This window comes from Chelonoidis abingdonii, chromosome 10, assembly GCF_003597395.2.
Source record: "Chelonoidis abingdonii isolate Lonesome George chromosome 10, CheloAbing_2.0, whole genome shotgun sequence".
NCBI classification, from domain to species: Eukaryota; Metazoa; Chordata; order Testudines; family Testudinidae; genus Chelonoidis; species Chelonoidis abingdonii.
In genome coordinates, this window is record NC_133778.1 from 53,121,422 (window position 1) to 53,133,972 (window position 12,551).

A 12,551-nucleotide genomic window follows, 5' to 3' on the forward strand; every position below is an offset into this window, starting at 1 on the left:
TTATCCAAAAGTAACTGGGTTTATCATCAATCTACCCTCCTAGTTGGAACAAGCTGCAAGACTCCATTTTTTAACTAGCTTTTGGGCTGCCTCTTTGAAAGCACACTTTCCAATAGCTGAAATGGAAAGAGTGTTAACAATATCTCTCATCAACAACGGACCCCCCCCCCGCCCCCCGCCCCCCCCCCCTCCACTCCGGACCTGCTGCCCTGACAAATGGAACGCACCTTCTGCTCCTTTCAGTTGTCCCCCAGTTTACCCTACTCTCCTTCGCTGTGCCTGGAAATGGCCCTGGCAGATGAAAAACAGCAATTATACTTAGCTTTCATAGAAGACTCCGAGATACGCCTTACTGGCTGTAATTGCCAGGACTAATTCTCAGCCAACAAGAATTTTCAGTCTTACACAGAGCAGCAGCAGAACTCTGTGTAAATGCAAAAGCTGTCCTTTTACCACAGAATTGGTCTGATAAAATTACTCCAAGGACACTAGGGGAGTGATTAAGAACTGGTTCAGAGGCAAGCAATATCGCCCTGAACCTACCCCAGAGAAGAGAAAGCGCGAGACCCAGAGAACAATACCGGCAATTTGCCACAAGACCTAAATTCCCTTTAAGCTGCATGGCCACATAGCTATTAAACCCCATGCAGGGTCAGGGCTGCAGCAGGGAGAGGCACCTCTCCCTGCTGGCCAAGGCATGGACCTGCAGTGGCAGGGAGAGGCGCCCCTCCCTGCTGGCCCCAGCACAGACCTGCCCTGGACTTGGCGCAGCATTGAGAGAGGTGCCTCTCACCCAGCCCTAAGCTGCTGCGGCTAGAGAGGGCTGGGGGGAGTCCTCTCTCCCCAACATAGCCCTGAGGCAGCCTGCACCGCAAACCCCTCATCTCTGGCCCCAGAGGCCCCCCCCCCAACTATCTGCCCTAGCCATGAGCCCCCTTCTGCACCCCAAATCCCCCCATCCCTGGCTCCACCCCAGAGCCCGCATCCCAAGCCAGAGCCCTCATCTTCGCACACCCTAACCCTCTACCCAGCCCCGAGCCCCTTCCCACACTCTGAACCCCTCAGCCCCACCCCCCCCACATGAATTCTGTTATGTACACCAATATGGAGGTGATGTGTCACACATCACCTCCATTTTGGTGCACATAATTCATTTCACACATGTAATGTAAAAAATTAGAGGGAACACTGGTGCAGACATACTTTTATAATTCAATTCCTTATGTTTAGGTTTGACTAGGCTTATAACAAAGATTGATGGTTAAATTTAAATTTAACTGAGTAAATGCAAAACGAAAGTTAAAGTGGGAGTGTTTTTCCATATGCAGACTGCACCAGCAGGAGTTTTATATAATTTAATATTGTGATTTATACTTACTACTAGGGCTTCATCTTCTAGCCCAGATATTTTGGCACAAAGTTCTTCACAGCACAAATTTTCTTCTGCCGTTGCCACTAACGCAGCACAGCGGGCAAATGTTCTATACAGCTCTGACCAGGTGCGCAACAAGGACTTCACAGTGGGCTTCAACGACCAAAACAAAAGTTAAACATATAAAAATCAAAATAGGAGTGTGCACAATTTTTCCTTCTTTCTGTACGTCAGAAGTCAAAGTGGGCAAGCTATTTGATTTTCTTCCTGAATCTTGGGGAGAGATCCACCAAATCTAATCTTGATTTTGTGTTTTTATATTCCTTTCTCTATTTTGTCAGTAGAACTATATCAAGTAACTGAAACCGCGTCTATATTTTTCTAATACAGTAGTTGGCAACCTTTCAGAAGTGGTGTGCCAAGTCTTTATTTATTCACTCTAATTTAAGGTTTTGCATGCCGATAATACATTTTAACGGTTTTAGAAGGTCTCTTTCTCCAAGTCTATAATATATAACTAAACTATTGTTGTATGTAAAGTAAATAAAAGACTTTAAAAATGTTTAAGAAGCCTCATTTAAAATTAAATTAAAATGCAGAGCCCCCTGGACTGGTGGCCAGGATCCGGGTAGTGTGAGTGCCACTGAAAATCAGCTCGCGTGCTGACTTCAGCACCCGTGCCATAGGTTGCCTACCCCTGTTCTAATAGGAAAAGCTTTTTCACATTTCAGTTAACAAAACTACACTGCTTTAAGATCTAAATATAGATATGATATAGATAAGAAACCCTGTGGTTACAAAGTTTTGCTTTTATCATCAAAAGACTACAAAATGATAAGACCTTAACCTGAGGAGCACACAACAATACAGAACACAAGTTTATTTTTAAGAACGCAACATAAAAATGCCCATACTAAGTCAGACCAATGGTCCACCTAGCCCAGTATCCTGTCTTCCGACAGTGGCCAGTGCCAGATGCTTTGAACAGAACAGAACAGGGCAATTATCAAGTGATCTATCCCACCATATAGTCCCAGCTTCTAGCAGTCAGAGGATTAGTGATACCCAGGGCATGGGGCTGCATCCCTGACCATCTTGGTTAATAGCCACTAATGGACCTATCCTCTATGAATTTAATTTTCTGTGAACCCAGTTACAGTTTTGGCCTTCACAACATCCCCTGGCAACACGTTCCACAGGTTGATTGTGTTGTGTGAAGTACTTGCTTATGTTTGTTTTAAATCTGCTGCCTTTTAATTTCATTGGGTGATCTCTGGTTTGTGTGCTATGTGAAAGGGTAAATAACACTTTGTTGATTTTCTCCATACCATTCATGAGTCTAGCAACCTCAATCATATGCCCTCTTAGCTCTTTTTAAGCTGTATATACAGCATGGTGCTCATTTCAAAAATTTCCAGGTAAGTAGAAAAACTAAAAAATTAATAACTTACACTCAGTTTAAAAGTTTCTAGAAGACAAAAAGAGAAAGATTTAAGAATAGCCAGGTGTGAGCTGATATGGAGCCAGCTTACATAAGATTCAGGATCTTAGACTCAAAGGAAGATTAGCTTGCCAATGTTTACTAGAAACACTGCATTTTTACAGAATCTAAGATTTGTTTTCATTTCTTACCTGTGGAAATTCTTGAATAGGGAAAATGTGGCTTATGGGTAACAGCAGTGCACTATAAACAGCATTAAAGTTGTGTTCCAATGCATCTCCCTGATTTACTTCACTAGTCTAAATAAACCACAAAACAGTAACTTATTAGATAAGCAACCTACAAGGAGCAAAGGACATCTAGATTAAATTTGGTTTCTAGTTTTTTAAATAAAGCTTTTACAAGTTAAGACTAGAGTAATTCCATTTTTTAATTTCACAGTGTTTGCTTGAGAATCTAAAAATAGTCTATCAACTAGTTAAACAAAAAACAACAATGACCACTTAGTTTTCACTGTCAAGAGAAAAATGCAAGAGAGAGAGTAAACAACCTGTAAAACAGGATTCCAGGAATCATTTTGAAGCAATATAAACCAACACAAGCATAGTTGAGAGCTATTTTTGTTTACAGTATCACCAGGCTGAATCATAACTGAGATCAGCTGTTACCGTCCAATTTTTAAATTTGCAGCTATTTTTGATTTTTTAAAAAAAAAAGTTATAAATTACACTCATGTGACAGCATGGGCTTTTAGCTACTAGTGAAAATCAACATTAGTGAAAAAATGAAATCTAAAAGAATAGAATTATTAGTAATAACTAGAGATTTTACTGGTAATTTAGGTGACTTTTTAAATACTTTAAAAACTATTCATAGTTTTAAGGCCAGGGGACCATTATGATGATTTAGCTGTACTTCCTGCATAACACAGGCCAGAGAATTTCAGCCAGTGATTCCTGCATTAAGCCTATAACTTCTGGTTAAAACAGAGTATATATTTTAGAAAGACATTCAGTTTTCATTTAAAATTCTTCACATGACAGATTCTCCATCTCATAAGAACGGCCCTACTGGGTAAGACCAATGGTCCATCTGGTCCAGTATCCTGTCTACTGACAGTGGCCAATGCCAGGTGCTTTAGAGGGAATGAATAGAACAGATAATCATCAAGTGATCCATCACCTGTTGCCCATTCCCAACTTCTGGCAAACAGAGGCTAGAGACAGCATTCCTGCCCATCCTGGCTAATAGCCATCTCATTCCTGGGTAAGCTGTTTCAATGGTTAATTACTCTCATTGTTAAGAATTTGCACCTTCTGTCTAGTATGAATGTATTTAGCTTCAGATACCAGCTGTTCAATCTTGTTATATCCTTGTCCGGTAAAAGAGCACTAATAGAAGTTTCTCTTTATGTAGGTACTTATAAACTGATCAACTCACTTTTTACCTTCTTTTGACTGAAAATAAGTAAACAGTGTCTCACTATAAGGCATGTTTTCAGGACCTCAAATCATTTTTTGTAGCTCTTTTCAAAACCCTTTCCACTTTGTCAGCATCCTTTTGGAAATGTGGAAACTAGGACTGGATACTGCATTTCAGTAACAGTCTCAGTAACGTCAACTAGAGGAAATACTATGTCTCCATTTCTGATTGACATTCCCCCCACTTATACCTACAAGTATAGAGAAGCTGTCTTAGTCAGACCCTCACATGGGTGATCATTTTCAATGAGTTAGACATAAAGACCCACCCCAAATTATTTTCAGAGTCACTTATGTAGGCTGTAGCCCCCATCATATAAGTATGACCTACTTTTTTGGTACAGACATATGACCTTGTATTTGGCAGGATTCAAATGTGTTACTCAAAGGAGCCCAGTTTATCAAGCAATTCAGATCATTTTGTAGAACTGGCCTGTCATTTACTACCCTTCCAACTTGCATCATCTACAAACTACCAGCAATGATTTTTATGATTAACATAATTGGTCCCTTTAATTTTGAAGAGTAGAAAATACTACAACACAAATCAATTATGGAAAGTTATTTATTATTCCATCTACTTGATGTGCAATTTTACTTTGAAAAGTGACTAAATTATGACACTTTATTTCAGTGACCCTACATAAAAACATTCAGTTTACAAAAGGTTGGTTTATATAACAAAGCATCAACCTAGACTCTTCTTTTCAATCATCACTAGCCATAAAAATTCTGCAGGGCAAGTTATGTTCTTCATAACACCTGTGAAACTCCACTGAAGCTAATAAAAGCACTTATGAAGTATTCACATTTGATATCTGAGAAATATGAAATATCAGCAATGTCATATTGACATCACTTTTCAGAACAGAGCCATACTTTTAAATCTACTTTTGGACAGCCTTCCACTATTGATCAACTACAAACTACAATTATTTACTCTCTCTTGTAAAAAGATGAAGTAATACTTGCACTGTCTCTGTCTATCTAAGGATGTAAACTCTTTGGGCAGGTGACTGATAACTGTATTTTTCATAGCTGTGCTTTTTTTTTCCTGTTTGTTTGTTTGTTAAGAGGCATGAATTTACCAAAATGTAAAAATTTGCTATTTCTTGCCTTTATGTTATCAGCAATGAGAATATAAGGCAATCACACACTAAAATGCTTATGAGTATTTGGTATACTACTATACCTGGTTAATCCATTCAGTCAATGGGTTAACTACAATACTCCACATTCTCCAAAGATGTTCCTTATTTTCCACCTGTTTTGCACACTGATTAATAATGCAGAACACAGATTCACTGAAAGCCAACGGAGATGTGGGGCCAGATAAAACACAACCCACAAGGACTTCCAAGTTCAGGAAGAACCTAAAAACAAAAGTTTAAAGGTTAGATAGGCAATTATGGGAGGAAGTAATACTTAAAATTCACAGGAAAAGCCTCTTAAAAAATAATCAGCATACTGAGGTACAGAAGAACAGGGCAAGTTTGGTAACAAAACAAATGAACATTCTCAAATAGTTCCAGAATAGGATCACTTACCTCTCATCTGTTACACACCATTCCAACAGATTATTACGGAAAGATAGTTGAATTAAGAACAAAGCTGGTGTTCCCTTGCAAGAAAAAATAAAAATAAAAAATTAATCAGCCTTTTGAACTGTATTTTCATTAATGGAGTTTTTATTACACAGTCAGAATAGTATATAGGGTGGTTTTTCTTCCAGTTAATGATTCAGAAATGCAATATATAGGAGCTATATAAATTTAACTCCACGGGCCAGTAATTTATTCAGAGTCAACTAAAATTCTGAACTTGAATTCTGTACAAAAATATGTGGCCACAATTATAACATCTAGAAATGGAAATCTGGAGGTGGAAAGAAGAGAAATCTGAATCAAAATTATTCAAACACCCTTACCTAGTGCAGAAAACCACCAAAAACTGCCAGAGGTCTATACGGCAGATTTTGCATTTGCCAAATTATTGCCAAAACGTATTTAGTATTTGCCAAATATTAAAAAGATTAATCAACCCCTACAGCAGCAACTAAACCTCAAAATCGGATTAAATTTTTTTAAAATTAACTTGGTAGAAAAATTACACAGATATGGGGAGAGAGTCCCTCTCCTTCACCTAAATGCACTTTTCTTTGATTCTTTTTGAGAAACATGCTCTCTCGAGTGCTTCCATACAGGTTAAAGAGGTTTGTCTGTAGCCATTGCTACTGAGGTATGACCGATAACTTGAGTCTACTGTAACTCATGCCTCACCTGAGGCTCATGACGTTTTTTACAAACCTACATGAACCATAGCATTGAAACCATAGGTATCAATAGTCTGACTAATGCACTGAGGACACTTATCCAAAGCAGCACTAGTACATAAGAGCGCAAATCCTCCCAGTAGCCAGCCTAGTACTGATTTCTGAGAGATCTTGAGATGCAAGGACTGTCACCCAATTAGATCTCTCACCTTCTGGCTCTGGAAGAAAGATCTTCATTCTTTGCAGTTCCCTTGTCTTTGTGGGGATTGGAAGACAACTGAAAAGCTACAACTATAGCGATGATCTGATGGACAGAGGAGAACTGCATTGACAGATGGAGGACTTACTTTGAAGATGTTTGGGGTCCCATTACTGATGTTAACCTGTCCTTGCAGGTAATCACAAAGTTACTTGGGGATCTCAAAGACTCAAGAAAGAGGATGTCCCCATGCTTCCCCTGTCAAGCTACAGGATGTTAGGCAGAAATACCTGGCTGCTCCATGCAATCCTTTTGAGGCTTGAGGGGAAATTTATTCTTGGGGACCCATATTGACCAGTGAGAGACTAAACGCAGCACATATTGGACATGAGTGAGCAAAGGGATTGTACTTGTATACAACTTGTTTATTCAAAATGAAGTGCATTTCCTTGCCTCTACTAAAGTTTGTCTTCTCTGGATACTGCTTAACCATCTCAGTGATGATTTATCCTTGGCTCAAAGTAATTTAGAAGTCTAGATGTTTTTTTCTTTGAAATACATCCTATAATACTAAACGACAAGCAACGTCAGAAAAAAAACCCAAGAGGGCAGAGCATTGTGTATCACATGTCAAATTGCCAATTACTAACATGGCCTTCAGCAGCACATTCATGATGGAATTTGGCCCCAGCCAAGATTTAGCGAATGCCATCTGTTAGCCAACATACATTAAAAATGTATTACTTACGCCACATTAATATGTCTGAAGCACGCAGTATGAATATTGTGTGCATGCATGTTAGGCAGTTATGCCAACTGAGCTGTACTGTTCTGCTCAAAATACTAAAATCACACTTGTTCACTGATACATCCCACAAAACCTTGGAACATGACAACTCAACATTTGGCATAAGTGGCTAGTAAACTGTCATAGGCAAAATAGATTAATGGTCTGCCCTGGTACAAGCAGGTGAGGTATCTTTGCAGACTAGTACTGGGAATGCTAGTATCCAAAACAAAAATAAGGAAGATACGGAATATGTTAAGGAACTGGCGGGTTGAATTTTACCTGACTATGAAGTGCTAACTAGTAAACAACTGTCCTATAAATACAAATGGTTTAGGGTCTGTTTTGGGAGCAAACTGTGTATAAGGTGAACTGAACAGTGCTGCAAGAAACTGTTTCCCAGAAGGACTGGTATGATATTAACTCTTTCCTTCCTGCGGTGTATGGTTATTGACTTTTAGCAATATGCTAGCTAAGTTTGATTATTTTGTGTCTCGAACATTTTTTGTGACATACCATACTTGTAGTCAATCAATTAGCTAGATTATAAATCAACATACTGCTCCATCAATAACATGTAACAAAAAGTTATATAAATAGACCATGTTGTCTATGACCCCTGCAATAAAGTGTGCTCAACAATATAAGGAGGTCACTTTCATGAATGTCTCTTCAGAATATTTTTCAGACGCAAGGAATTGCTAACCCTGTTTCAACTCATTTTAAATCTCAATTATTGATGCAGTTAAACTGTCTATGACAAGGAAATGCTAAACTTGTTCCAGACATTCTAAAATAAAAATACCAGTGAGAACTGTATAATTTCACCAAGATACGGCTCTTTTGGCTTACATAGGGTATCATGAATATTCAGTGTACTCCAACTCCTCTCTCAAAGTATAAACACTAACACATTTTTTAAAAAATATAACTAAGGTTTTACTTACATTTAAAAGATCCATGTTAGCAACCTGATACGCTGGTGACCCCAATACTTTTGAAGGTAATTCTTTAATTGTAATTTCAATTAGGGACTGAGGGAGGGAAGCAAACAAGAAAACAGGCAAGTATTAAAAAAAAAAAAAAAAAAAAAAAAAAAAAAAAAAAAAAAAAAAAAAAAAAAAAAGAATCTTTCAGAACAGACTATGTATAAATGTCTATGCAAGAGCCAAACACTAAACAAGTAAATGAGAAACCAGATGTTAACAACTGGTTTGAAGTCTTCCGTAGGCATAAAGAAAGTAGCCTTACAAACAATTGCTCTCTGAATTAATGCTAACTTAGGAAGAAAAGGGCTACAAATTACTCACACCATGGGATTCGTGCTGACAATTGATATATACTCCTTAAGGGTTCCTACAAAAGCAATCTATGTAGTTTGCCAAGAGAACTTAGTAATTTTTATAAAATTATTTTTAAAAAATGATCATCTCTTTAGAATCTGAAGTTTTGGTGCAGCCATTGCAAGAAACTGGTATCAAAATCAAGGTTTCAATTATACAGTATCTACTTAACAGCACATAAGAAATTATAGGTTTAATGTGATGCTGTACCCCATAATGCTTTATAGAAATATGCTTCGAGTATAAATATGACATAACTGGAATACATTTTATGCTAGATATGTCACGTAATATATCTTTCCAAAGGTTATGTTCTTCTGCATGTATTCATCCTATTCGTATGCATGCATCATTTTTATATCTGAAGTTACAAGCATTGGCTCTATGTTTGTATTTAAACTGTTTGCTATAGAAAGCACCTAGGGCAGATTTGGTCAAAATAGTGTAAAGGGGTTATTCAAGTAATTGGGAGCACTTGGCTAACAATGGACCTTGATAAATGCCAATCCACATCTAAGCTTTCCTGGAAACTCCTCTAAACAACTGAGTCATGCATGGACATGAAACTTGCCCATGTGACTCCAAAACTCCATCTTGGATCTGGATACTGCATAGGAGAGTAGGAGGGGTTTGCACCCACAAGAGAGAGTCTATTTAAGCCCCTGGGAAACCCCTTCATTTGGTCTTCAGCTGGCTCAAGAGACAGCCTCTCCACCCCACGGAGATGCCTCAAAGAAACTGGAACAAAAGACAGTAACAACAGGGGTGTGAGTGATTGCTGGACCCAGACTAGAAGGAGGCTAGTCTGTCAAAGAAGCTTACTGGAACATCTCTGAGGGTGAGATTTACCTGCATTTAGCTTCCTCCTGTATTAGGCTTAGACTTGCGTGTTTGATTTTGTTTGGCAATTTACTTTGTTCTGTCTGTCTTTACCTGAAACCACTTAAATCCTACTTTTTGTATTTAACAAAAATCACTTTTTACTTATCAATTAACCCAGAGTAAGTATTAATATCTGGGGGGCGAGGTCGCAAACAGTTGTGCATCTCTCTCTATTGCTGTTATAGAGGGAGAACAATTCATGCATTTACCCTGTATAAGCTTTATACGGAGTAAAAAAGATTTATTTGGGGGTTGGACCCCATTGGGAGCTGGGTATCTAAGTGCTCAAGACAGGAGCACTTCTTAAGCTGTTTTCAGTTAAGCCTGCAGCTTTGTGGGGGGATGTGGTTCAGACTTGAATCTATGATTGCAGCAGGCAAGCGTGTCTGGCTCAAACAAGGCAAGGTACTGAAGTCCCAAGCTGCCAGGAAAAACTGGCTCAGAGATAGTCTAGGCCAGGGGTCGGCAACTGATGGCACGCGTGCCAAAGATGGAACGCGAGCCAATTTTTAATGGCAAGCAGCTGCCTGCTGGGACTCTGCGTGTCATTAAAAATCCTGCCGACGCGGCAAGCCGCGGGGTCTGCAGTCCCACACCAGAGCGCTCACCTAACGCAGCAAGCCGCTGGTCCCTCCCCCGCCTTCCCTCAGACCCCTGCCGCCGCGCGCGCAGAGCTCTGGGGGCCGGGGCTGCGCGCTTCCGCGGGGCAGTGTTTGGCTCCATGGGGAGGGAAAGATGCTCCCCGCTTACCTGGAAACCTGCTGCCGCGCGCACAGCGCTCTGAGGGGCGGGGCGGAGTAGAGCAGGGCTGCGTGCCGGGGGGCAGCGGCGGCAGAGCTCCGGATGAGCAAGGAGCCTCATGGTCAGGGGGCCGGCTCCGGGGTTGGCTAAGGGGTGGGGGCAGTCAAGGGACAGGGAGCAGGATGGGGGGTGATTAGGGGTGGGGGTCTCTGGAGAGGGCAAGGTGTGGGGTCCGAGAGGCAACAGGAGGGGGGGGTTGGATGGGGCTAGCGTCCGGGTCGTTTGGGGTGGAATAGGGGCAGGGATGTCAGGGGACAGGGAGCAAAGAGGGTCCTGGGGCATTTGGGGGGGGGGGGTCTCTCTGGAGCGGTGGTTAGGAGACAAGGAGCTGCAGGGGTTGGATGAGTCGGGAGTTCTACGGGACTGCCAGGAGGTAGGGGTGTGGAGAGGGTTGGGGACAGGCAGGGAGTGGGTGCGAGGGGTTGTGTGGTCCAGAGTTCTGGGATCCGTCAGGGGTGGGGAGCGATTAGATAGGCATGGGAGTCCAGGGGGGTCTGTCTAGGTGTAGGGGTGTGATAAGGGTTGGGGCAGTCAGGGAACGGTTAGGGGGGTAGGGTCCTGGGGGGGGGCGGGGGCAGTCAGGAGATAAGGCAGGGAGGCTTAGATAGGGGTGGTGGTCCCAGCAGGGGGTAGTCGGGACAAGGAGCAGCGGGTTAGGGGTTCTAGGGGTGCAGTCACCCAGCCTCTGCCTGAGCCCTGATCCCCACCCCCCCACACACACCCAGCCCTCTGCCCTGAGCCCTGTACCACCCAGCCCTCTGACTCCTTGACCCCCCATGACCCAGCCCTGACTGGCACCCCCACACATCCCCAGACCCCCGCTACCCTGACACCTGCACCCACTCACACCCCCCAGCCCTCTGCCCTGACTCTTGCACCCCCACATCCCCAGGAGCCCCCCCCCCCACATCCCATGCACCCTGCACATCCCCACCCCGAGCACCAAACAGAGCCCTGCACCCTCACTCACATTCCACATGGGAGCTGCCCAGGTAAGTTGCCCCACACCCCAACAACTTCATTTTAGCTCCTGGCCAGACCCTTCACTCCCAGCCCTGTGCTCAGTCTACTCCAACTCTCAGCTCAGTGCAGAGAGAGGAAAAGAATGGGCCAGAACCAGGGAGAAGGTAGGTACCCACTGTATGTGGGCAGGGCCAGGACCCCAGACCGGCACTGGGCTGAGTGGGTCCAGCAGCCAGGATTCCAGCTGGCAGGAGCCGGAGGATGAAACCCCTGAGCGACAGTGAGCTGAGCTGCTCAGCCCACTGTTGGTCTGGGGTCCCGGCCACCAGCCCCACACAGCCCACTGCCGGCCTAGGTGAACAGAACCCCAGACCAGCAGCAGGCTGAGTGGATCGGTGGCATAAGATCAACATTTTAAATGAAGCTTCTTAAACATTCTGAAAACCTTGTTTATTTTACAATACAACACTAGTTTAGTTATATAATATACAGACTTGTAGAGAGAGACCTTCTAAAAAACATTAAAATGTATGACCGGCATGCGAAACCTTAAATTAGAGTGAATAAATGAAGACATGGCACACCACTTCTGACAGGTTGCCGACCCTTGGTCTAGGCACATCAGGTGGCCATTCCCAAGGGGGTTTCTGTGACCCAACCGGTCACAACGGTATCTACTTAACAGTACCTAAGAAATTATCAGTTTAATAAAAAAACGAAACAAAAACAACTTACCAGTGTTTTCTGAACAGGAAGTGTGCTTGAGGTAACTATGTTTTTTAAGGCCTGTAATAACACTGTTAACATTTCTGAACCTTGCCTCTCTTTCTTATTGCCTAAAAAAATAAAAGTAAAAAATATGATCAAGCCAGAGATAAAGGTACAATAGTGGCAGAACAAAGCACTGATTAGTGAGATCACCATTTAAAAATTCTTTTTACTGCAACAAAATGCATCTTAAGACAAGAACATTTTCCAAAAAAAATCAATACATAATGTGGACCGTAGCA

At 42.0% G+C, this 12,551-nt stretch overlaps 1 protein-coding gene across 5 annotated transcripts in view; it reads right to left on the bottom strand.

The window, feature by feature from the left end:
• RIF1 (replication timing regulatory factor 1) overlaps positions 1 to 12,551 on the bottom strand; it is a 67,895-nt gene that overhangs the window by 35,749 nt on the left and 19,595 nt on the right. For all 5 annotated transcript variants that reach the window (XM_075070231.1, XM_075070230.1, XM_032780962.2 and 2 more), the window contains 6 exons: positions 12,277 to 12,377; positions 8,500 to 8,586; positions 5,842 to 5,915; positions 5,487 to 5,667; positions 3,005 to 3,112; positions 1,379 to 1,525 (listed from right to left, as the gene is read on the bottom strand). In XM_075070231.1, coding sequence (XP_074926332.1) covers positions 1,379 to 1,525; positions 3,005 to 3,112; positions 5,487 to 5,667; positions 5,842 to 5,915; positions 8,500 to 8,586; positions 12,277 to 12,377 — 698 coding nt within the window. The remainder of the gene's footprint in view (positions 1 to 1,378; positions 1,526 to 3,004; positions 3,113 to 5,486; positions 5,668 to 5,841; positions 5,916 to 8,499; positions 8,587 to 12,276; positions 12,378 to 12,551) is intronic.